Source organism: Canis lupus, chromosome 5 (assembly GCF_011100685.1).
Source record: "Canis lupus familiaris isolate Mischka breed German Shepherd chromosome 5, alternate assembly UU_Cfam_GSD_1.0, whole genome shotgun sequence".
Taxonomy (NCBI): Eukaryota; Metazoa; Chordata; class Mammalia; order Carnivora; family Canidae; genus Canis; species Canis lupus.
In genome coordinates this window covers 56,503,877-56,530,364 of record NC_049226.1, presented here as the reverse complement: position 1 = coordinate 56,530,364, position 26,488 = coordinate 56,503,877, and the positions used below count along the sequence as shown (strand labels likewise).

General features: G+C 40.0%; 1 protein-coding gene across 7 annotated transcripts in view; it reads left to right on the top strand.

Moving 5' to 3' along the window:
- The first annotated feature begins 602 nt into the window (after positions 1 to 602).
- ZYG11A (zyg-11 family member A, cell cycle regulator) overlaps positions 603 to 26,488 on the top strand; it is an 85,502-nt gene continuing 59,616 nt past the window's right edge. For 3 of the 7 annotated variants that reach the window (XM_038537514.1, XM_038537510.1, XM_038537507.1), the window contains exons 1-2: positions 1,609 to 1,803; positions 13,627 to 13,792. In XM_038537514.1, the coding sequence (XP_038393442.1) occupies positions 1,714 to 1,803; positions 13,627 to 13,792 (256 nt within the window). In that variant the 5' untranslated portion in view covers positions 1,609 to 1,713. Of the gene's footprint in view, positions 731 to 1,607; positions 1,804 to 13,626; positions 13,793 to 26,488 lie in introns of those variants that run through there. The other 4 variants (XM_038537513.1, XM_038537512.1, XM_038537511.1 and 1 more) reach the window with 3 other exon arrangements.

Here is a 26,488-nt window from a genome sequence, read left to right as displayed (position 1 = left end):
GTCTTTGTCCTCATAAAGCTTACTTCTTTTTTTCCTTAGAGAGAAGCAGCCAGAAAATTAAAAGAAAGAAATAAAATAAATAGCATAACAAATAATGGAAGCAGAGGAAGAGAGACAAGCAGTATGAGGTGGCATGGCAATGATTATGTGGATTGCTATTTAATGTATCACAGCCAGGGAAGTCCTTATTGATAAGGCAGTATTTGAGCAAAAACCTGAAGGAGGTAAGAGAGCCATCCATGAGAATAACAAGGAGTCCAACAGTGCTGGGGTGGAAAGGCATGAAGAGAACAGACTATGTAGAATCTTACAGAACACCATCCTTAAGAATTTTTAAATTCTTTTTCTTTTTTTAAGATTTTATTTATTTATTCATGAGAGATACAGGGAGAGAGAGAGAGAGGCAGAGAGAGAAGCAGGCTCCATGCAGGGAGCCCGATGCAGGTCTCCAGGATCATGCCCTGGGCTGAAGGCGGCGCTAAACCGCTGAGCCACCAGGGCTGCCCCCCCCCCCCCTTTTTTAAGATTTTTATTTATTTATTCATGGGAGACACAGAGAGAGAGGCAGAGACACAGGCAGAGGGAGAAGCAGGCTCCATGCAGGGAACCCGATGTGGGACTCGATCTGGGGACTCCAGGATCACGCCCTGAACCAAAGGCAGATGCTTAACCGCCGAGCCACCCAGGGATCCCATAAAGGCTCATGCTCTTTAGAATTATGCTATTCAAGGTATATTTTTTCTTAAATTAGCTGAAATGTACTAATTTCCTGCTCTTTGAGGGCTTCTTTCTTGGAGCAAGTTATAAAGATCTTCTTGGTATCCTGTAGGTAGAAGAAAGTAAAGTAGTTGGTTTTGTGGATTAAGGTCAGACGTGGTTTTGGCATTTGATTCCTCCAATGTCAGTAAGAGTAGAAACAGAGAAGGCTACTGTAATAGACGTGCCTGCTGCCCGAGTTTTAGGAGAGAGGTCTTTAAACATATATCTGAAAGTCTTAAAAAAAAAAAAAATATATATATATATATATATTCTACAGGTGCCTGGCTGGCTCAGTGGGTACAGCCTGCGACTCTTGATCTTGGGTTGTGAGTTCGAGCCCCACGATAGGTGTAGAGGTTACGAAAATAAAAAACAAGAATATATTCTGTTTCCCAACTTCATTGAGCGTATTTGTGCGCAGGCTTTAGAGAGGCAACAGGAAAGCGGTCTAAGTCACTGAGTCGTGGGTTGGAGGGCAGTGGGTCTCAGAGAGGTGAGAAGGTGGGTGTGCCGGTAGAGCAGGCCGAAGGCGGTTCCCGCAGGAGGACGGTTGGACCCTGACAGGGTGGGGTAGTGGCCGGCGCGGTAGGGGGGAGGGGGAGGGGGGTAGGGGACGCAGGGGGGGGGAGGGGAGGCGGGAGGGCCGTGACAGGGCGAGGTAGTGGTCGGCGGGGGAGGGGGGAGGGGGGAGGGGGGAGGGCCCACCCTGGGGGCGGGGCGTGCGCCGGTCCGGCCTCCGCGGGAGGGGCGAGGCTGCGGCGGGCGCGTGCGCGCCGTCACGCCGGGCGTTTCAAACTCTTGCGGCCGGGACGGAGCGGCGTGAGCGCTGCGTGCGCTGCCTGGGAGCCGGCGCTGCTCAGCTGCCTGCGGGCGGGAATCGGCTCTTCCTCTCGCGGGATCCGGGTCCCGCCTCGACGCCCGCTCTGTCCTGACGCCCCGCCGACGGGGGTCGCCATGGTTCACTTCTTGCACCCGGGCCTCTCGCCGCGGAACATTGTCCCTCCGGACGCCCAGAAGGATGCGCTGGGTTGGTGCGTGGTGCAGGTGAGCCAGGGGGCGGGGACGCGGGCTGCGGCGGACGCCGCGCTCGTCCGGGAGTCGTCGGGGACGGCGGGGAGGCACCTGTCGGTTCGTTTGGCCGACGGGGGTAGAGTCCGAAGAGGCCGAGCGGCGGCTGGGCTCGCGTCGTCGCCGGGGAAGTGCGCGCTGGAGGGAAGTGCCCTGCCCGGGGCGTCCCAACCTCAGGGCGGAGCGCGCGGACCACGCGCCAAGCGTGGAGGCGCGGCGAGGGCGAGTCCGGCCCCCGGGTGACCTTGGGGCGGGGGTGGCGGTCGCCTCAGGGCTCGGACTCTTGACCCAGGTCCGCCCGAGGCAGCCGGCGTTTTGCCTGGTGGTGTAAGTTCGGAGGTGAGCTCTGGTCCTGCCGCAGGCGTCACCGGCACTACACGGTGGCGCTTATTACTGTCAAAATGAAGCCAGATGCCCCAGACCTCGACCGTAGGGCCACGTGCGGGGCGGACGTGGCACCCCCCAGAGGCCGTGACGCGGCAGTCCCTAGTGCCCGAGGCTTTGGGCCCGGGAGCTCGTGCCGGACGGTCCTCCTGAGCCCGGCGGGAGGGATCCGGAGCCCCAAGGCCGAAATTCCTTCAGTTCACGTGTTCTCCCCTCACGGGATTCCTATTAGACGGAACTTCTCAAAATGCAAACCGAAAGAGCCTATTTGCTGCTTACGGTCTGTTATTTCGTTTCTACAGTAATTCGGTTATCTCCCTCTTTTTAGGCATTGAGAGTCTCCATTTTAGCGGTGCGTAGTAGAGAGGTTGAGAACTCTGAAAGTTAGTTGATTTGCTCAAGAACCTGAACTTGACATCAGGTGTTCTGAGGCCAGACTCCACATTCTACAGCGCCCCAAGGACCACCCTCTTAGAACTCAAAAATCTAGTAAAGGCTCAACGTAAAATACGGAGGGAAGGAAAGATGCATTGAGGTTGTACTTTACATTCAACGTCTTGTTGGAAGGCTTGTGCCCTGCAAAGATCTGGCTTGTGCTAGTGTACTCTTGGACTCTTTATTTTTTATTTTTTTATTTTTAAAATTTATTTAATTTAATTTATTTTATTTATTATTTTATTTTTGGACTCACTTTTGAACACCACTATATAATTTGTAAATTTGTAGCTAATGGAAAAGCTGGGTTTTTAAGCATGTACTAGTACTGTCTCGAGCACATTTTTGTTGCCCCTGACTGGAATTATAACGAACTTCCTTAGAAAAGTGATCAACTCTTTTTCTGTCTGGTTCCATTGTGTACTGTATACAGTCGCTTTCTTTATAAGATTTTATTTTTAATTAAAATTAATACAGTGCATGAGTACATTTTCATTTATGACACGTTTCTCCATTTGTTTATGTTGTCTGATTTTATTTAGTAATGTGTTGTAGGTTTTTTTTTTTTTTTAAAGATTTTATTTATTTATTCATGACAGAGGGAGAGAGAGAGGCAGAGACACAGGCAGAGGGAGAAGCAGGCTCCGTGTAGGGAGCCGGATGTGGGACTCGATCCTTGGACTCCAGGATCATGCCCTGGGCTGAAGACAGACGCTCAACTGCTGAGCCACGGGCGCGTCCCATAACTTCTTGTTTTTTTTTATATAAAGGTCTTTCGCATATTTGTTAAATTGATTTCTATCTTCGATACTGTAAATATTTTTAAAAACAATACAAGCTTTTTTTATTGGTATATTGACCTTGTGTTCTACAACCTTGCTAGATTCCCTTTTCTCCAGTTTTTTTTTTTAGATTTTTAAAAAGATTTTCTTCACAATCATGTCATCTGCAAATAAAGACAAACTTTATTCCCTTTTAATTTGGCTTTTTTTTTTTTTCTTTTAAGTCTATGCTTCTTATTTACCTCTTTCTAAATTGCATTTTCTAGGACTTTTGTAGAATGTTGAAGTGGTAAGAGTGGACCTCTTGGTATTCTAGATCTTTCACCTTTAAGTATGATACTGGCTATAGGTTTTTCCATTGATGCCCTTTATCAAATTAAGAAAGTTTTTCTTTTATTCCTAGTTTGCCAGCATTTTTTGTTTCTCTCTCTCTCTTTTTTTTTTTTTTTTTAATTTGCCAACATGTAGTATAACACCCAATGGTCATCACATCATGTGCCCTCCTTAATGCCTGCCACCCACTTACTCTGTTAATGTGGTGGATTTTATTGATTGTGAATTTAACTTTACATTCTAGGAATAATCCCCAGCTGGTCATGATGTATTGTTATTTTTTATATATCACAGGATTCTATTTGCTGATGTTTTGTTAAGTATTTTTGTGTCCATGTTTATGCAGGAAATTGCTCTTCAGAAATATTTTATCTAGTTTTAGTAGTATTAGGATAATGCTGACCTCCAAAAATGAATTGGGAAATATTCCCTATCAAGGTTTTTTTCATATTCGGGGCACCTGGGTGGCTCAGCGGTTGAGCATCTATCTTTGGCCCAGGTCATGTTCCCAGCACAACTGGGCCAAAGCATACTTTCATTTTATGTCTGTAAAAGGATCATAACATTCCTAAATGTATGTGCACTTACCAACAGATTGTCAGTTTTTGTAGTTTTTCTAGTAATTTGCCTATTTCATCTGAGTTATCAAATTTATTGGCAAAATTGTCCATACAGTTCCTTTATTGTCCTTCTAATGCTTATAGGATCTGTAATTGTCTTCAGTCTTGTTCCTGGTATTGTTTTCTCTTTTTTCTTTCTCTAGTCTTTGTACTTAGGGATTTAGTAATATTATTAGTCTTTTTGAAGAACTAACTTTTGGCTTTGATTTATATCCATTGCACATCTGTTTCCTTTTTTGTGTATTTTTAAAAATTTTTTTCATTTATGAGAGACACAAGAGAGAGGGGCGGAGATGTAGGCAAAGGGAGAAGCAGGCTCCTCACAGGGAGCCTGATGTGGGACTTAATCCCTGAACTGGGATCATGCCCTGAGCCAAAGGCAGACACCCAACCGCTGAGCCGCCCAGGAGTCCCCCCCCCCTTTTTATTTTTTAATTTTATGTATGTAAGTAATCTCCATACCCAAAGTGGGGCTCGAACTAGAACCCCAAGATCAAGAGTCACACGCTCTTCCCACTGAGCCAGCCAGGTGCCCTGCACGTCTGTTTTCTCTTATTTCTGTTCATATCTTTATAATTTCTTATGTTTACTTTGGGTTTAACTTTCTCTCTTTTTTTAATCTTTTCATTTATTTTTAAATATTTTATTTATTCATGAGGGACACACAGAGGCAGAGACATAGGCAGAGAGAGAAGCAAGCTTCCCTCGGGGAGGCTGATGTGGGACTCGATTCCAGAATCATGACCTGAACCAAAGGCAGATGCTCAACCACTAAGCAACCCAGGCGCCCCCTTTTTTCTTTTAAAGTGGAAACTTAGGTCATTAATCTTATATCCTTATTGTTTATAATATTAACATTTAGAGCTATACATTTTCTCTAACACAGCTTTGGTTAATACCCATAAATTTTGATATATTGTTCAAAATGTTTTCTGATTTCCATTATGAGATTTTATTTGAGCCATGAGATATTTAGAAATGTATTGCTTCAATACCAAATAGTTGGGTATATTTCACATTTTTTATTTTTTATTTATTTTTTTATTTTAAAAAGATTTATTTATTTATGAGAGACAGAGAGAGGCAGAGACACAGGCAGAGGGAGAGGCAGGCTCCATGAAGGGAGCCCGACGCGGGACTCGATCCCGGGTCTCCAGGATCACATCCTGGGCCGAATGCAGGCGCTAAACTGCTGAGCCACCCAGGGATCCCCCTATTTCACATTTTTAAAAAATTGACCCCTAATGTAATTGTTGTCAGATCATATTCTATGATTTTAATTCATTTATATTTATTGATATTTGTTTATAGCTCAGATATGTTCGATCTTGGCGCAGGTTCTTATGCACTTAAGGAATATGTATTGTACATTTGGGTGTGATAGTCTATGAATGTCAGATCAAGTTGGTTGATAATGTTAATTTTCTATATTCTTACTCATTTTCCAACTAGTTTTTTTAATCAATTGCTGAAGATGAGTGTTCATTTCCAACTGTAATTGTGGATTTGTCTTTTTATTTCAGTTTTTGCTTCATGAATTTTAAAACTGTTAGTAAGGGCATATATGTTTAGGAATTATGTCTTCTTGATGAATTAATCCTTTTATCTTTATGATTTCTGGTAATATTCTTGCCCTGAAGCCTTCATTTTCTGACACTAGTATAGTTAACTCCATTTTCCTTATAATCAGTGTTTACCAATCCTGTATTGTTTATGTTTAAAGCATATCTCTTGTAAACAAAGATCTTTTTTATCCAGTCTGACAATGTGTGCCTTTTGAATGAGAGTAAATGAGAGTAATTCTCAAAATAGTTGGATTTAAGTCTACTATGTTGCTATTTGTGTTCTATTTGTCTTGTTTTGTTTCTTCCTTCTCTGACTTCAGAATTGAACATTTTTAAAGTTCCATTTTGTCTCTTCTATTGATTTAATCTGTTTCTCCTTTTCTTTCTCTCAATCTTTCTTTCCCCTTCCCTCAGTCTTTAATGGTCACTCAAAGGTAACAGTTCTTTGTGTTTTTTTTATTTTTTTATTTTATTTATTATTATTATTTTTAAAGGTTTTATTTATTCATGAGAGATAAAGAGAGAGAGAGAGAGAGAGAGAGGCAGAGACACCGGCAGAGGGAGAAGCAGGCCCCAGGCAGGCAGTCCAACGTGGAACTCGATCCAGGGTCTCCAGGATCATGCCCTGGGCTGAAGGTGGCAGTAAACCGCTGAACCACTGGGGCTGCCCTGTTTTTTTTTTTTTTTTTTTAAGGTAGCAGTTTATTTCTTATTTTTTATTTTTAAAGATTTATTTATTTATTTATTTTATGAATGATAGAGAGAGAGAGGCAGAGACACAGGCAGAGGGAGAAGCAGGCTCCATGCTGGGAGCATGACGTGGGACTCGATCCCGGGACTCCAGGATCACACCTTGTGCCAAAGGCAGGCGCTAAACCGCTGAGCCACCCAGGGATCCCCAGTAGCAGTTTTTAAAGTGTGAACTCAGGACCTCTGTGGTCTCTAAGATGCCATTTTCTTTTTTACTTCCTTTTTTTTTTTTTTTTTCTTATTTATTTATTTGAGCAAAAGTGGCAAGAAGGAGGGGGGCAGAGGGAGATGGGAAAGTAGACTCACCACTGAGCAGGGAGCCCCGTGGGAGGCTTAATCTCAGGACCCTGGGATCATGACCTGAGCCGAAGGTGGAGTCCTCTCTGACTGAGCCACCCTTGTGCCCCTAAGACTCCTATTTTCTTAAGCTACACACTAATGAAATTTGCAAAATGTAAAACAGTGCTGCTGTTGTCACTGACCTTTAAAAAAATTGCTTTTGAAAATTTTTTAAAAAATTGGTCTTGGGGATCTCTGGGTGGCTCAGCGGTTTAGCACCTGCCTTTGGCCCAGGGTGTGATCCTTGAGTCCCAGGATCAAGTCCTGCATCTGGCTCCCTTCATGGAGCCTGTTTCTCCCTCTGCCTGTGTCTCTGCTTCTCTTTCTGTGTCTCTCATGAATAAATAAATAAAATCTTTAAAAAACCGTTCTTAACAAAAAAGACAGGGGGCACCTGGGTGAATCAATTGGTTAAGTATCTGACTCAGAATATGTCCAACTAGATACAAAACATAAGCCCACTGGGATGCCTGGGTGGCTCAGTGGTTGAGCATCTGCCTTTGGCGCGGGTCATTATCTCAGGGTCATGGGATTGAGCCCCCTCATCAGGCTGTGTGCTCTGCAAGGAGTCTGCTTGAGATTCTCTTTCTCTTTCTTCCTCTGCCCCTCCCCTCCCTTGAGTGCATGCATGTGCTCTCTTCTTCTCTCTTTCTTCAAGATAAATAAATAAAAATTTAAAAAGATTTCATTTATCGATTTACGAAAGACACAGAGAGGCAGAGATATAGACAGAGAAGAAGCAGGCTCCATGCTGGGAGTCTGGTACAGGACCTGATCCTGGGACTCTGGGATCATGCCCTGAGCTGAAGGCAGAAGCTCAACCACTGAGCCACCCAGGTGTCCCTTATTTATCTATTTGAGAGAGAGAGAGAGAGAGAGAGAGAGATATGAGAGAGAGCTCCAGCACAAGCGTGTGTGTGAGGGGTGTGGGTGTGGGCGGGAGGGGCAGAGAAGAACGGGAGAAGCAGGCTCACCCTGCCAAGCAGGGAGCTCTACGTGTATTTTGATCCCTGGATCCTGAGATCATGACCTGAGTAGAAGGCAGACATTCAACCAACTGAGCCACCCAGGTGTCCCTAAATAAATAAATCTTTAAAAAAATGATATTTCATTGGGACACCTGGGTGGCTTAGTTAAGTATTTAACATGTGATCTCAGCTCAGGTTTCTGTCAGGGTTATGGATTCAAGCCCCATGTTGGGCTCTATTGTGGGGGTGGTGCCTACTTCATAAAGGTATTTCATTGTCTTCTGGCTAGTCTTGCATCTGATGAAAATTCAGTTGTTATACTTTTATTTTTTTTTTAATTTTTTATTTATTTATGATAGTCACAGAGAGAGAGAGAGAGAGAGAGAAAGGCAGAGACACAGGCAGAGGGAGAAGCAGGCTCCATGCACCGGGAGCCCGACGTGGGATTCGATCCCGGGTCTCCAGGATCGCGCCCTGGGCCAAAGGCAGGCGCTAAACCGCTGCACCAACCAGGGATCCCAGTTGTTATACTTTTAGAAAAATAACTGCCACAGTCCTCCCCCAACCTTCCATGTTAGGATTTTTTTTTTTAATCATTGGTTTTTAGACATTTGTCACATTGTGGTGTCTTTTGTTTATTTCATTTTGGGTCCATTTCGCTCCTGGGATCAGTGGTTTTATGTTTTGTGTTTTTTTGCTTTTTAAATATTTTTTTATTCATGAGAAACACAGAGAGGCAGAGGGAGAAGCAGGCTTCCCAGCGGGAGCCCAGTGTGGGACCCCAGGGAATGTCAGGACCTCAGGATCATGACCTGAGTCAAAGGCAGATGCTCAACCACTAAGCCACCCAGACATCCCAGCGGGCTTATGTTTTGTATCTAATTAGACCTATTTTCACTTTTTAAAGAAAGCCATCAAATTTGTTTAAATTTTTCTTTGTACCCAGTGAATTAACTGTATGCTTCAATAAATATTTAATAAAAACAATTTCAGGGGAAGCCTAGGTGGCTCAGCAGTTGAGTTTCTGCCTTGGCTCCAGGGTGTGATCCCAGAGTCCTGGAATCAAGTCACACATCGGGCTCCCTGCGTGGAGCCTGCTTCTCTCTCTGCCTATGTCGTGCTCTCTCTGTGTGTGTCTCTCATAAATAAATAAAATCTTAAAAAAATAAAAAAAAGATAAAAATAAAAACAATTTCATAGGGGGCACCTGGGTGGCTCAGTGGTTGAGCATCTGCCTTTGGCTCAGGACGTGATCCTGGGGTCCAATGATTGAGCCTGCTTCTCCCTCTGCCTGTGTCTCTTCCTCTCTCTGTGTCTCTCATGAATAAATAAAATATATAAAATAAAATAAAAAACCAATTTCATAGATTCCAAGTATAGGACATTGTACTTTTTGACCATTATTTACAATAGTTTTTTTCCTCCCTGTTGATATCTCCTCTCTTCTGAAATTTCAGTCACACATATTATACTGTTTAAGATTGTCACTTGGGGCTTTCTGCTTTTTTTTTTCCCTTCAACTCTGGAAGTTCCACTGAGTCTTCTTCTGATCTTCCATTTTTCTGTTGAGAGTCCATATTTATTCTCACATGTTTATGTTTTCCTTTGTATCTATGAATTAAAATATCTGTTTTAAAAGAGAAGAGTAAGTGTGGGAAGAGTAAGTGTGGGAATCTATGTGAGAGGTAGGTGGCAAATTGAAGCTACCTGCACAGGTAGAACTGGTAGGATTTTGCTAATGTATTGGATATATGTGTTTGGGGTGATTAAGGACAAGAAAGTATCAGTAATTTCTCTTATCAGTAGAAGGTCCTAGACCTCTTAGCACACAGTGTGTGTGTACATTGCCTCTGTAACCTTAAATTAAAATTCTGTTTTAGGGATTGTGGAGAAGCTTAGTGATAATACACATCAATGTAAAACTTCTTGTGTCATATAGCTGCTGACTCTAAATTAGAAAGTTTGCAACTCTGGAGTTTGATTTGGTGGTTATCTAGGACAGGGAATTGATTTGTTCTTACTAATGGAAAGTATAGGTCTTTAAAGTGAGAAATAATGGAATCTATTTTACGCTTAAATAGAATTTTACATTGAACATTATTGCTATAGCATGGGCTTTGGATGTGAACTTGTAATGGTTACATGTCACAAGGAGCATGTTCCAGATTCACAAGAGTGCTTTATAAAATTGTATTTTTAGAATATATGGATAAAAGTAAGTGCTTGCTTCGGCAGCGTATATACTAGAATATACGGATAGGAGGGGTACCTGGGCTTAATCAGTAGAGCAATGCAACTCTTGATCTTGGGGTCATGAGTTCCAGGTTCCACATCGGACACAGAGCCTACTGAGAAAAGAAAAGCATGGATATGATTTTGTTTTAATTTAACTTGAATGTACTGGATGCCTTCCATGTAAGGCTCTGTCATGTAAAACAAAAATAGAAAACAATGGGTTTTGATAGGTTGATACTGCCTGTTCTCCCTAATTCTGTCCATATGTTCTACTCTTTATCAAATTATGTTATTAATCCTAGAAATGCTCTTTCAGTGCTATTCCATTCCCCAATGTGTTTATATGAAGGAGTGATTAAGAATAATTATTTGAAGCTACAGGTACTTCATTTTTTAGTTACTTGTATTTATCCTCTTCATACTTCCAAAACGAATTTAAGATATCTTCATATTCTGCTTTTAGAAAGAAGGAAACAGCAACAAATCCAGTATCATCAGAGTTACAAAATAGATAAATTAGGAAATTATTCACATTCTAATAAAAAGCCACCAACTTTTCTTTATAGGATGCAGTAATGCAGAGTCATCCAGATAGCAAGGTATAGTGGAAATGAAATAATTTATAAAGATCCATATTTGTAACTTTTTTTGCAGTTTGATCTATTGCCAAAAGTAAAGTGTCTGAATATTTCTTACTTTTTGGTACATATTGTAAACTCTTGAACCTTGACATTATCTTTATTCTTTTAACATATGCTTGTTGAGCCTTTGCTTTGTTTCCCAGGTTGTACTGATGTGGGGAACAGTCACAAAGACACAGCTGCTTTTTATTCTAATTTCAGGGTTGGGGAAATTTAATATCTAAGTGAAAGGTTGTTGACGGCCTATTGGCAGGTCAGAATTTGTTCTCGTGTTCTGATTTTCAAAAGATGGTACTTGAGCACAGCATCTAGTTCTGGTACATGTTTTAAGACCACTGATAAATAGAGTTAACCACAACAGACAATTTTTTTTAAAGATTTTATTTATTTATTCATGAGAGACACAGATTGAGAGAGAGGCAGAGACAGAGGCAGAGGGAGAAGCAGGCTCCATGCAGGAAGCCTGACGTGGGACTCGATCCCCGGTCTCCAGGATCAGGCCCTGGGCCGAAGGCGGCGCTAAACTGCTGAGCCATCCGGGCTGCCCACAATAGACAATTTTTTATCTTAAATTGGTGTATCTTACAGAAAACTGTTAGAATTTTTCTACTATCTGTATTTCAGGGAATTAAAGTGTTTTTGAGTGCAAATTTTTTTATTAGTTTATATCCATCCAAGACAGTAGAAGGAATACAATTAGTCATTATGTTAGCTTATTTGAAAACATACCATTTTTAGCACACTAATTTCTAGAAAAAGGGGAAATCTAATTAAAGCTAGATTGATCGAGATGACAATGTGAACTTATATTATTTGATTCTCTTAACTTGGAAGATTTAGAATTGTTGGTAAGAAAGTTTGGCAAATGATGCTTTTTAGAAGAAATGGTCTTGTTTCCTGTGTACTCTCAACGCATTGTGGAGTTCAAAACTCTAATGCCATACATAATTGAAATGCCAAGGTAGAGCTGCGGCATGATGGCCTGACAACTTGGTTATTATTTGATTCAGCATTTTAATGTATTTTCTTTTTTTAAAAATGTATTTTCTATATTACCAGCCATGGCAACAGTGTAAAAGATTCTCTTGTTTTGTTTTAAGTAAGCTTCATGCCTAGTGTGGAGCCCAACTCAAGGCTTGACTCAGAACCTTAAAATCGAGACCTGAGTTGAGACCAAGAGTCAGACGCTTGACTGAGCAAGCCACCTAGCTGCTCCTAAGAGGTTCTTTATGTGAAATTACAGAGGATGTTGACAAGTAAATATCTGCTGCTGTTGATCAAAAATTAAAGCCTAAGCAAGGGATAAAAGTATCAGTAAAAATTAAGCAACCAAATAGATGTGATGCCATTTTACTGAGCATTTTACTGACTGGGGAAGTTCAGTTTTCTTCATGGTGGATTTGGAGTATTTGTGACAGTTAAATAGACATGTCAGGGAGGCAGCTGGGTATCCAGGACTAGCTTAATGAGATATGACCTGGAGATTATCTGGAGTTCATTGGGTTTATATAGATTAGTATCTGTTTAAGTAATGCTTACCCCAACATGAAGCTCTAATTCCGAGGTCAAAAGAGTCCCATGTTCCACTGACTGAGCCAACAAGGTGCCCCTGTAGGTTAATATTTAGAGTCATGCTATTAGTAGTCAAATAATACAAAGAGGCATTAGTCATTAGTGGTCTTGGCGAGGGATGGAAACCTGATAGAGTGATTTGAAGAATGAATGGCATAGGATGTTTCTCTAAGACATCTACTGACTTCTAAAACAAAAACCAGTAGCAGAATACTATTGCATGATTCTATTTACATAAAGTTCACACATAGAGAACTAAACCGTATTCAAGATCATGATTACCACTGGATGAGGGGATGGGAAATAGCATCAGGGAGGGACACAGTAAGGGACTCTAAATATTGGTATATTCAGTTTAAGGTACGGGGTAAATACAAGCGTATTTATTTCTTTTAAGATTTTATTTGTTTGAGAGAGAGAGGGAGAGTGTGTGCATACACACCAGGGTGGGGTAGGGGGGTGGGGGCAGAGGGAAAGGAACAAGCAGACTCCCCGCTGAACAGGGAGCCTGGTGCAGTGCAATCCCAGGATCCTGGGATCAGGACCTGAGCCAAAGGCAATTGCTTAACCAACTGAGCCACCCAGGCACCCCAGTACAAGACTATTAAAAGGATGGGATGCCTGGGTAGCTCAGTGGTTGTTTTTATTTATTTATTCATGAGAGACACAGAAAGAGAGAGGCAGAGACATAGGCAGAGGGAGAAGCAGGCTCCATGCAGGGAGCCCGATGTGGGACTCTATCCCAGGACTTCAGGATCATGCCCTGGGCCAAAGGCAGGCGTGCTCAACCACTGAGCCACCCAGGGATCCCTGTCCCTTGTGTTGTATTGAAATTGTCAGATTTCTTGGTGGTATTCTCCACTAATCTGTTAGCTCCAAAAGGATTAGTACTATATTTTGCTCTTCTGTGTATTTTTAGTGGCTGGTAAGAGAACAGGTGATGAATGAAGTATTGAGAGAACTTAATTTTTTTTCAAGGTAGAATAGAAAATAAAATCTTCCATTCAGTTACCAGTTGGAATAAGGTGGTTTCATTACCTATAAATCATAGAAATCACTATTAGGGTAAAGAGAATGTATCTTCAGATATCATCATCAAGTAGTTTGAGTTTTTTGCATGACTACTTTCATGTTGAATTTTTGTAGATGTATTTTAACAAAGTTTTATTTTCTAGGAGGAGGCATCTCCCTACTCTTTGGTTAACATCTGCCTGAACGTCCTCATTGCTAACCTAGAGAAATTGTGTTCTGAAAGATCTGATGGAACCTTGTGCCTTCCAGAGCATTGGAGCTTCCCTCAAGAAGTAGCTGATCGATTCCTTGGGGTAATGACATGGCAAGGTAAAGATAAAGCTCCTTTAATTTTTATTTTATTTAATTTTTTAAAATAAAGATCCTTTATATTGTACCCTAATAGCACTTTACTATTTGAAAAGCATTTTCATATACAATTTCTGTTTTGCTCCTTACAAGTGGATGGGAAATATGGAAATGATTCCCATTTTATTTATGTAGACATTTGAATCTCTGAGTCTTTTTGGGAACCCTTGACGGAAATTGATCTTGGTTCTAGGCTTACCTTGCTATTGGCTTAGCAGAGTGAAGACAGTGGAGAACTAAACCAAGTTCCCACTCCTCCATCTCTCTGCTCTCTAGCTTCTGAATTGCTGTTGCTGTAGTCTTGTCTCCTACTCTTTTTTTTTCCTAAGTTTTACTTATTTAAGTAATCTCCGCACTCAACATGGGGCTCAAACTAATGACCCCAAGGTCAAGAGTCCTGTACTTTTCTGACTGAGCCAACCAGGTACCCCTCCTACTCTTTTCACTGTGAATATGAGACTTAAAACATTTTTTCCAGGGCATGTGGGTGGCCCAGTTGGTTAAGCAACTGACTCTTGATTTAGGCTCAGGTCATGATCTCAGGGTCCTGGATTCAAGCCCTGCATCTGGCTCTGAGCTTGACGAGGAGTCTGCTTGAGATTCTCTCCCTCTGCCCCTCCCACTGGTGCTTGCACACATGTTCTCTTTCTCAAATCTAAAACAAAAAAAACCTTTAAAAATGTTTTTCCTTTACCTAGCATCGTAGTGGGGCTTTCAAAGGGCTATGTTTAATTTACCATATTACAGTTTTTTCTTTTTTCTTTTCTCTTTTGTGTTTTTAAATATTTTATTCATGAGAGAGAGAGAGAGGGAGAGACATAGGCAGAGGGAGAAGCAGGCTCCCTGCAGAGGAGGGAACTTGACTTTGGACTTGATCCCAGGACTCTGGGATTGTAAGCCAAGCTAAAGGCAGATGCTTAACCACTTGAGCCACCCAGGTGCCCCCCCGCTTTTTTTTTTTTTTAGATTTTATTTATTTATTTGAGAGAGAGTGAGCAGGCATGAGCCAGGGAATGGTCTGAGTGGGGAACCCAATACAGGGCTTTAATCTTAACTTGGACCGTGAGATCATAAGCCAAAGGCAGATGCTTAACCAAATGAGCCATTCAGGAGCCCTACAGTTTTTTTTTAATAATAAAAAGATTTTTAGGGGGGGACGCCTGGGTGGCTCAGTGATTGAGCATCTGCCTTTGGCTTGGGTCAGGATCCCAGGGTCCTGGGATTAAGTCCCACGTTGGCTCCCCAGAGGAGCCTGCTTCTGCCTCTGCCTGTGTCTCTGCCTCTCCCTGTCTCTCATGAATAAATAATAAAAAAAAAGATGGGGGTGGGGTTTGGTAATCAATTATTGAGATATATTTTCACATACCATATAATTCGCCCATTTAAAGTATACAGTTCAGTGGATTTGTGTGTGTGTGTGTGTGTGTGTGTGTGTGTATTTTTAAATCACAGATTTGGGCCAGCCATCTTCACTGTCAACTTCAGAACATTTTCATCATCTCAAAAAGAAACTCCTAACCCGTCCCCCAACCCTAAACAACTACTCATCTACTTTCTATGAGTTTATCTTTCCTAAACAACTAATATAAATCAAATCATGCAGTATGTGCCCATTTATATCTGACTTCATTTACTTAGCATAATATTGTTAAGATTCATCCATGTTGTAGCATTAGTCACAACTTCATTTTTGCGGCTGTATAATATTCAGTTGTGTGGATTATGGCTATTCATTCAATGAATAATGCTACTTACAAACATTTGTGTACACATTTCTGTGTGGACATACATTTTCATTTCTCTTGGGTGTATACCTGGGAGTAGAATTGCTTGGTCAAACAGCAACTCTATATTTAACTTTTTGAAGAATTTCCAAATTATTTCCCAAAGTGGTATCATTTTACTTTCCTATCAGCAGCATGCAAGAGATCTAATTTCTCCATAACCTCACCAAGAGTCCTTACTTGACTTTTTGATTATAGCTGTTCTGGTGGATGTGAAATATTTATTGTGGTTTTTTTTAAAAAATCTTTTTTTTTAAAGATCTTATTTATTTATTCATGAGAGGCACAGAGAGAGAGGAAGAGAGGCAGAGACACAGGCAGAGGGAGAAGCAGGCTCCATACAAGGAGCCTGACATGAGACTCGATCCCAGGTCTCCAAGATCACGCCCGGGGCTGAAGGTGGCGCTAAACCGCTGAGCCACCCCGGCTGCCCTTTATTGTGGTTTTGATTTGCATTTCCCTAATGAGTAATGATGTTGAGCATATTTTTATGTGCTTTTTGGCCATTTGTATATCTTCTTTATTATTTTTTTAAAAGATTATGTTTATTTGAGAGAGAGAAGAGAGCACAAGCAGGGGGAGTGGCAGAGGGAGAGGAAGAAGCAGGCTCTCCACTGAGCAGGGAGCCTGATGTGGGGCTTGATCCCAGGACTCTGGGATCATGACCTGAGCCAAAGGCGGACACTTAACTGACTGAGCCACCCAGGTGCCCCTGTATCCTTTCCTTTCCTTTTCCTTTTTCCTTTTTCCTTTTCCTTTCCCTTTCCCTTTTCCTTTTCCTTTCTTTTCTTCATGAGAGACACAGGCAGAGGGAGAAGCAGGCTCTATGTAGGGAGCCCGACCGATGTGGGACTCAATCCCGGGACTCTAGGATTACCACCTGGGCCAAAGGCAGGTGCTAAACCGCTGAGCCACCCAGGTGTCCCAACCCCTGTATATTTTCTTTAGAGAAATGTCTACTCAGATCCTTTGCCCATTTCTTAATTAGATTGTCTTTTTTTTTTAAAGATTTTATTTTATTTGTTTAGAGCGTGAGCAGGGGAAGGGGCACAAGAAGAGAGAAGCTTAAACAGATTCCATGCTGAGTGTGGAACCCGTTGCTGGGATCCATCCCATGACCCCGAGATCATGACCTGAGCCGAAATCCAGTTAGTTGCTTAACTGAGCCCGTCAAGTGCCCTAAAAGTTGTTTCTGTTTTTTTATTTTTTAATTGATGTGTAATTGACATCATTAGGTGTACAAGACAGTGATTCAATGCATATGTTACAAAATGATGATCATGGTAAACCTAGTTACCATCTGTCAGCATACAAAGTTTTTACAGTATTACAATATTCCCTAAGCTGTACATTCTGTGTCTATGTCTGTATTCTTTAAATATTCTAGATACAAGTCCTTAATCAATTACATGGCCTGCAGTATTTTCTTGCATTCTAGGAATTCTTTTTTCACTTTGCTGATAGCATCCTTTGATTCAGAAGTTGATTTTGATGAAACCCAATTATCTGTTTCTTTTATGGCTTAATGTTTTTGCTATCCTATCTAAACATCCATTGCCAAATCCGAAGTCATGGTATTTGCATCTGTATTTTATTCTAAGAGTGTTGGTTTCTTTACTCTTACACTTTTAGGTTTTTAGTCCATTTTGAATAAATAAAATCTTTCAAATTTCTTTTTTAGTTTATGCACATAAATTTTATTCTTCCTTTGTTAAATTTATTTTTAAATATTTTGTTTGTTTTTAGAGAGAGAGTGCGCACATGCATGTGACTGAGGGGTTGGGGAGTGGTGAGCAGGAGAGAGAATCCCAAGCAGGGATATAATGCAGGGCTTGATCTCTTGACCTTGAGATCATGACCTAAGCTGAAATCAAGAGTTGGATGCTTAACTGACTGTGCCACCCAGGCACCCCAGTATTTTATTCTTTTGATGCTATTTTACATGGAATTGCTTTCTTAATTTCATTTTTTTAATAAATTTATTTTTTATTGGTGTTCAATTTGCCAACATACAGAATAACACCCAGTGCTCCTCCCGTCATGTGCCCCCCTCAGTGCCCGTCACCCATTCACCCCCACCCCCCGCCCTCCTTCCCTTAATTTCATTTTTGGATTGGTCATTTTTAGTGTACAGAAATGGTTTTTTAAAATTTTAATTTCAATTTTTTTTTTGAGATTTTATGTATTCATGAGAAACAGAGAGAGGCAGAGACATAGGCAGAGGGAGAAGCAGGCTCCCTGTGGGGAGACTGATATGTGGGACTTGATCCTAGGACCCCGGGATCATGACCTGAGCCAAAGGCAGATGCTTAACTGACTGAGCTACCCAGGTGTCCCTATTTTTTTTTATTTTTAAAGATTTTATTTTAGTTAGTTTAAAGATATATTTACTAGGCGCGGAGGGAGAGAAGCAGACTCCCCACTGAGTGAGGAGTTGACAGAGGGCTTGATCCTCCTGACTCTGAGATTACGACCTGAGCCAAAAACAATATTGGATGCTTAACCAGCTGAGCCACCCAGGCACTCCAAGATTTTATTTTTAAGTAATTGCTACATCCAGTGGGGGATGAACTTAGAACCCTGAGGTCAGGAGTCATGTGCTCTTTTTACTGAGCCAGCCAGTCACCCCCATATTCTATTGCTTCTTGAGTAGTTTTAGTAGTTTGTGGTATTCTTTGAACTTATCCATTTGGTTTAAATTATCTAATTAGTTGGCATACAGTTGTTCTTAGTATTCTTTTTTTTTTTCTTAGTATTCTTACATAATATTTTATTTCTGTAGTGTAAGTGGTTCTGTCCCTTTTCATTTCTCATTTTAGTAATTTGAGTTCTCTTTTTTCTTTGTTAGTCAAGCTACAGGTTTTTAAAAAATTTTTATTTTATTATTTATGATAGTCACACAGAGAGAGAGGGAGAGGGAGAGGCAGAGACACAGGCAGAGGGAGAAGCAGGCTCCATGCACCGACCTGGGATTCGATCCCAGGTCTCCAGGATCGCGCCCTGGGCCAAAGGCAGGCGCCAAACTGCTGCACCACCCAGGGATCCCCCTCCCCTTTATTTTTTAAATTTTTGTCAAGCTACAGGTTTATCAATTTTGTTGATCTCAGAGAACTAGCTTTTGATTTTTTTTCTTCTGTATCTTTTCCATCCTCTATTTCATTAATTTCCACTCCAATCTTTATTATTTCCTTCCTCTTGCTTACATTGCTTAGTTTGCTTTTTCTTTCCCATGTGTATTAAGACTTTTAAAAAAAATTATTTATTCATGAGAGACAGAGGAGGGACATAGGCAGAGGGAATAGCAGACTCCTGATGCAGGACTCGATCCCAGAACCTCAGGATCATGCCCTGAGCTAAAGGCAGCCGCTCAACCACTGAGCCCCCTCAGGCGTCCGGATCTAGTCTTTTATAATGTTGTTCTAACCTTTGTGGTTTTTTTTTTTTTTTTTTTAACCTTTTTTTGTTGGATCTTTTGCCTACATTGAAAAGGTTTTTTAATCCATTTTGTAATTCATGCTAATGGGATACACATATACCCTTAGGAAATTTAACAAAGAAGAAAAAAGAGGGATGGGTAATTTTTTGAGGGTTAGGGTGGGGGAAAGGATAGCCCAGATCTGTTGTATACAAAAAGGGAAAAGCCAGTGAAGACTGAAACATTAAAAATATGTAAGAGCTAAAAATTGATGACACAAGGTCCTGTGGTGGCTGAAGGATAATCATGAGCCTAGGTCAGTAAGGTTTGCCTGGGAAGGAAGAAATGATGAATAACTAAAAGGAAAATAGGGTGGGGTAAGAGCTGTGTTTGATGTTGGTGGGGAGGAAAGCCATTCTCAAAAGATTCTAGGTTATTTGTTGGCTGAAGATAGGTTCTGAAGAGAAGGAAATAAAGAGATTTATTTTTCCAGGTTGAGGTTGGAATAACCAATTTGTAAAGTCAGTGTTCATTGACTCACTCAGTTTATGTCAGAGACAAAGAATACTTTTGGTGTTCAAGAGTCCATAAGATAACTTCACAAGGGTACAGTTGCTAGAGATTTGGTGGCTGAAGCTGAAGATTAAGAACTTTTGTTCTGTGGTTTAGTTAGGAACAACCCCCTCCCTCTCCCACATCAGTTTTTCCCAATAGAGATAAGGAATATATCAACCATATGTTATTAAGCTTTGTATATACTGTTATCTCTTTTTATAGATGGAGAAACTGAGGATCAGAGAGATAAATAACTTTTGGTCTAAGGTTGTATAGCTAAGAAGTGGCAGTCAGAATTTGAACCAAGACACTCTGGATCCAGACACAGTGGTTTTTTGTTATTTGTTTTTTTAACCACTATGCTATGCTTATTTGATAACCTTTTCATGAGACTTGTGACAGATTTCTTGCAAATAACTATGTGCTTACAGCAATTTTCACTTCTTAATTCATCAAGTCCCCACTACTCAGCAGATACTGTGCTAGGAGCTAAAGCTTCAAACCCTGAGCTGTATTCCCCTTAAGGAGTCCCTGAAAGTGCTACTTTTTCATTCTCCCCGCCTCCCCCCCCCCCCCCCCCCGATTTTACATGTTCAATTTTATGTATTTATTGTATTTTTTTTCTTTTTTATATTTATTGTATTTTAAGCAGGTTCCAGGAACCTAATGTGGGGTTTGAACTCATGACCCCTGAGATCTAGAGTTGCATATTCTACTGACTGAGCCAGCTAGGCACCCCTCATATTAAGTTTTAATATAAAGATGCTATATATCACCAGTTAAATAAATTTGCAAAAAAATTAACCAAAAGAAAATGCATTCTATCCTGTGGCTTTTACCCTCTGAGGCCCATATATTCCTCAAAGTGAAGGCATATAGTTTGGCAAGAAAAGAAGATAAATTTTATATCTTCTAATCTCTGTAGATTTGATTTTTAAAAAACTTATGTAAATATTTTGAAATGTACAAAACTAGAGAAACTAAACCTCAGTATATTCAACTTAGATAATTATCAGCTCATGGCCAATCTTGTACCATTTATACCTCTACCCACCCTTGTCCTACGCCCAGATATTTTGTAGATATTCTATCATTTCAACTGTAAATGTAGTTGAGGAGTGGGGACTTCTGTGTATGTTTGTGTATATGTATGTGTGTATGAATATGTACATATATAACACTGTAATTTTAATTTCACACTTAAAATTTTAGTATTTTTTATTTTTTTATTTTTTTAAAGATTTTATTTATTTATTCATGGGAGACGCAGGGGGAGAGAGGCAGAGACACAGGCAGAGGGAGAAGCAGGCTCCATGCGGGGAGCCCGATGTGGGACTAGATTCCGGGTCTCCAGGATCATGCCCTGGGCTGAAGGCAGCGCTAAACCACTGAGCCATCTGGGCTGCCCAGTATTTATTTTTAATATCAAATATATAATGAGTGTTCATTTTGACTGTCTTAGAACTTTTTAATTTTTAAAAAAAGATTTTATTTATTTAAGAATGTTTTATTTTAGAGGGGTGGGGAAGGGACAGAGGGAGAGAGAGAATCCCGCAGCAGGTTCCCCCACTGAATGTGGATCCCACAGGGCTGGATCTTAGGACCCCAAGGTCGTGACTTGAGCTGAAATTAAGAGTTGGCTGCTTAGCCAACTGAGCCACCCAGCCCCTGTCTTACAACTTTTAAAAACCTTTGTTTCAGTTAGTATCCCGGTGAGGTCCATATATTTTGATTGGTTGATGGGGGTTTTTAGGCCTCTTTTATTCTATAGGTTTTCCACCTGTCTCTTGTATTATTTTGCAATATGTATGTTATGTGTGTGGGTATCTGTGTGTGTATGTATATTTTTAAGTCTTTATTTTTTAAAGTAGTTTTAGGTTTACAACCAAATAGAGGAGGTACAGAGATTTCTCATTAGTTCTGCCCCCACACATGCGTAGCTTTCCCTATTATCAATATCACTCATGAGAATGGTATTTTTTTCTTTATTTGACACATTATAATCACTTAGAGTCCTTGTTTTTGTTTTTTTAAAAATATTTTATTTATTCATGAGAGGCACAGAAAGAGGGAGAGACAGAGACCTAGGCAGAGGGAGAAGCAGGCTCCATTCAGGGATCCCAATGTGGGACTTGATCCCTGGGCTCCAGTATCATGCCCTGGGCCGAAGGCAGGTGCCAAACCGCTAAGCCAGCCAGGTGTCCCTCAGAGTCCTTGTTTTACCTTAAGGTTCACTTTTGGTGTTCTGTATTCTATAATGCATAGACAAAAGTATAATGACATAGTCATCATTATATCAAAGTATTTTCACTGCCCCAAAAATCCTCTGTCTATTCATATCTTCTTCCCATTCCTGGCAACCACTTATGTTTATACTGTTTTCATAGTTTTGCACATTTGTAATCATTCACTATATAGCCTTTTCAGATTGGCTCTTTCACTCAGTATGTGTTTCGCCATGTCTTTTATAGCTTAATTGCTCATGCCTTTTTTCTTTTTTTTTTTAAGATTTATTTATTTGAGAGAGAGAGCACACATAGCAGGGGGGGAGGGTAGAGGGAGAGAATCTCAGGTAGACTCCCTGCTGAGCACAGAGTCCAAATTGGGGCTGAATCTCATGACCCTGAGATCACAACCTGAGCCAAATTAAGAGTTGGCCACTTAACTGAATGAGCCACCCAGGCACCCCTAGTTCATATATTTTTAGTGGTGAATAGTCCATTGTCTGGATGTGTAACAGTTTATTCATTTACTTACTTGCTTCCAGTTTTGGTGATTAAGAATAAAGCTGCCATAAACATCTTTATGCAGGTTTTTGTGTAGGCATGTTTTCACTTCCTTTGGGAATGCAATTGCTAGATCATATGGTAAGAATATATTTAGTTTTGTAAAAAACTGACAAACTGTCTTTTGTATCATTTTGCATTCCCACCAACAGTATATGAGTCCCTATTGCCTCACATCTTGCCCAGTTTTGGGCGTTATCAGTATTCTGAATTTGAACCATTCTTATAGGTATATAGTAGTGTCTTGTTGTCTTGGTTTGCATTTCCCTAATCACATATGATGTGGAGCATCTTTATGCTTATTTGCCATCTATATATGGTCTTTGATGAGGTGTTTGTTAAGGTCTCTGGCCCATTATTTAATTGGGATGTTTGTTTTCTTACTGGTTTTTGTTTTCTTATTGTTATGAGTTCTTTGTATATTTTGGATTAGTTTACCAGATATGTCTTTTATAATGATTTTTCTCCCAGTCTGGCTTGTCTTTTAATTTTTTAATATACTCTTTAATAGAGTGTAAGATTTTAATTTTTTAAAATTAACTAATTAATTTGAGAGTGAATGAGTATATGAATGAGAGGAAGAGGGAGTGAGGACCTGAAGTAGACTCTGCACTGAGCACAGAGCCCAACATGGGACTCTATCACATAACTGCAAGATCATAACCTGAGCTGAAACCAAGAGTTGGATGCCCAAACAGCTGAGCCCCAGGTACCCCAAGATTTAAATTTTAATAAAATCCAGCTTATCAATTATCATTATTTTAAGTTTTATTTATTTAAGTAATGCATAACCCATGACCCTGAGGTCAAGAGTCACATGGTCTTCTAACTGAGCCAGCTAGGTGCCCCTCAATTATTTCTTTCATGGATTGTGTTTTTAGTATTGTATCTAAAAAGACATCACTATACCCATTGGTTTTCTCCTATGTTACCTTCTAGGAGTTTTATAATTTTGTGTTTTACATTTACATGTTTGATTTATTTTGAGTTGATTTTTATGAAGGGTTTTAGGTCTGTGTCTAGATTCACGTTTGGTTTTTGTTTTTTTCATATGGATGTCCATTTGTTCCAACATCATTTGCTGTAGTATTGTATTTGAGGCATTGAATCACCTTTACTCCTTTGTCAAAGATCAGTTGGATCTATTTCTGGGCTCTTTCTTCCTTTCCATTGATCTCTTTCTCTATTCTTCCACCAGTACCACACTGTCTTGATTACTGTAGCTTTTATAGGAAGTCTTGAAGTTAGGTAGTGTCAGCTTTCCAAGTTGTTCTTCTCTTTCAAGGTTATGTTGGATGTTCTGGGTCTTTTGCCTTCCATGTAAACTTTATTGATATTCACAAAAATAACCTGCTGGGATTTTTCTTAGGATTGCATTACATTGATAGATGAAGTTGGGAAAAACTGGTAACTTTAAAAAAAATTTTTAATTCCCATATAATTAACATACAGTGTTATATTAATTTCAGGTATACAAATTAGTGATTCAGCAGTTTTGTATATCACCCAGCGCTCATCACAAGTGTACTCCTTAATCCCCATCACCTGTTACACCCATTCCCCTGATCCTCCCCCAGCCATCAGTTTGTTCTCAATAGTTCAGAGTCTGTTTCTTGGTTTCTCTCTCTCTCTTCTTTCCCTTTCCCCTTTCCTCATTGTTTTGTTTCTTAAATTCCACACAAGTGAAGTCATACAGCATTTGTCTTTCTCCAACTGACTTATTTCAGTGAGCATTATACTTTCTAGTTCCATCCATGTTGTTGCAAATGATCAGATTTCATTGTTTTTTATGACTGAACAATCCAACTGATATTTTGATAATATTGAGTCCTCTTATTTGTGAACATGGAATATCTCCATATCCATGATATCCAGTATCTCTCCATTTATTTAGTTCTTCTTGGATTTTATCAGTTTTTAGTTTTCTCATAGAGATCTTGTACATATTAGATTTATACTTAAATATTTCCTTGTTTTGGGGTGCTGATGTAAATGATATTGTATTTATGGAAAGAAGTGGTGAGAGGGGACATCCTTGCCTTTTACCTGATCTTAGTGAGAAAGTTTTGTTTCTCACCACTAAGTATGTTACTTGTAGATTTTTTTGTACTAAGGCTTTTCAAATTGAGGAAGTTCCCCTCTGTTTATGGTTGAGAGTTGTTACTAGGAATGAATGTTGGATTTTGTCAGATGCTTTTTTTTTTTCCATCTAGTGATATAATCATGTGATTTTTCTTTTTTCAGTCTGTTGATGTGATAGATTACATTAATTGATTTTTATTTTTATTTTTTTATTATTATTTTTTTTCATTAATTGATTTTTAAATGTTGAGCCAGCCTTCCATACCTGGAATAAGTTTGTTTGCTTGTGGTGTGGAATTCTTTTTATACATTGTTGGATTTGGTTTGCTAATATTCTGTTGAGGATTTTTGCATCTGTGTTCATGAGGTTTATTTGTCAGTAGTTTTATTTTTTTTTTAATTTTTTATTTATTCATGATAGACATAGAAAGAGAGAGAGAGAGAGGCAGAGACACAGGCAGAGGGGGAGAAGCAGGCTCCATTCAGGGAGCCCGACGTGGGTCCCGATCCCGGGACTCCAGGATCGCACTTTGGGCCAAAGGCAGGCGCTAAACCTCTGAGCCACCCAGGGATCCCCAGTAGTTTTCTTTTATAATAGCTATGTGGTTTTGTTGTTAGGGTATTGCTGGCCTCAAAGAATGAGTTAGGAAGTATGTCCTCTGCAAGAAATTGTGGAGGACTGGTATAATTTCTTCCATGAGTGTTTGGTAGAAATCATCACGAAACTCATCTGGACCTGGTGCTTTCTGTTTGGAAGGTTATTAATTATTGATTCAATTTCTTTAATAAATAAACCTTATCAGATAATCTATCCTGTGTGAGTTTTGGTAGATTGTGTCTTTCTGTTAAGAAACAGATTCTTAACTATTGAGAACAAACTAAACTGATGGTTGGGGGAGGAGCGGGGGAATGGGTGTAACAGGTGATGGGGATTAAGGCATACACTTAATGGGTCTAGGAATGGGTCCATTTCATTTAGGTTATCATATTGTGGGCATAGAATTAGTTCATAGTATTCTTATCCTTTTAATATTCAAGGGATAGTGATGTCCTCTTTTTCATTTCTGATGCTAGTAATTTGTCTCCTTTTAGTTAGCCTGGCCAGAGGCTAACTTATTTATTTATTTATTTTAAAATATTTTATCCATTACATTTTATCCATTCATAAAGAGACATCTTATTCATAAGAGACACAGAGAGAGAGAGAGGCAGAGACACAGGCAGAGGGAGAAGCAGGCTCCATGCAGGGAGTCCGATGTGGGACTTCCAGGATCATGCCCTGGGCTGAAGGTGATGCTAAACCGCCGAGCCACCCAGGCTGCCCGAGGCTAATTTATTTTTAGTTAGGCTGATTTTTATTGATCTTTTCCAAGAACCGGCTTTTGGCTTTGTTGATTTTTCTCTATTGATTTCACATTTTCAGTTTCATTGATTTCTGTTCTAATTTTTATTATTCCTTTTCTTCTGCTTGCTTTGCATTTAATTTGTTCTTTTTCTAGTTTCCTAAGGTGGAAACTTAGATGATTGGTTTTAGCTCTTTCTTTTCTAATGTATGTATTCAGAGCTATCTATAACTTTACCTTTAAGCACTGCTTTCACTTCATCTCATAAATTTTGATAAGTTGTGTCTTCATGTAGTTCAAAATTTAAAATTTCTCTTGAGATTTCTTCCTTGATCCACATTTTAATTACAGGTGTGTTGTTTAATCTCTATGTATTTGGGGGTTTTCCAGTTATTATTTTTTTTCAAAGAAACTGTGGTGGTTTGTTATGTAGAGTTTTTACACAGTCTGGATTTTGCCATTGTTTGACAGTGCTATAATTTTTTGCTGTTCCTCTGATAGCTGTAATTCCTTTAAATTGGAAGTTAGAGGTAGATGCTTGATTAGATTTAGATTTGATGTTTTTGATAGGGCCTTGTACTTCCTTAAGGGAGTTAATTAAGTCTGGTTGGTTTTGTATTTTGGTGGCCATAAATGATCATTGCCTAGATTCATTAAATCATCAGAGATTATTGTACTTTTGACTTTTAGTA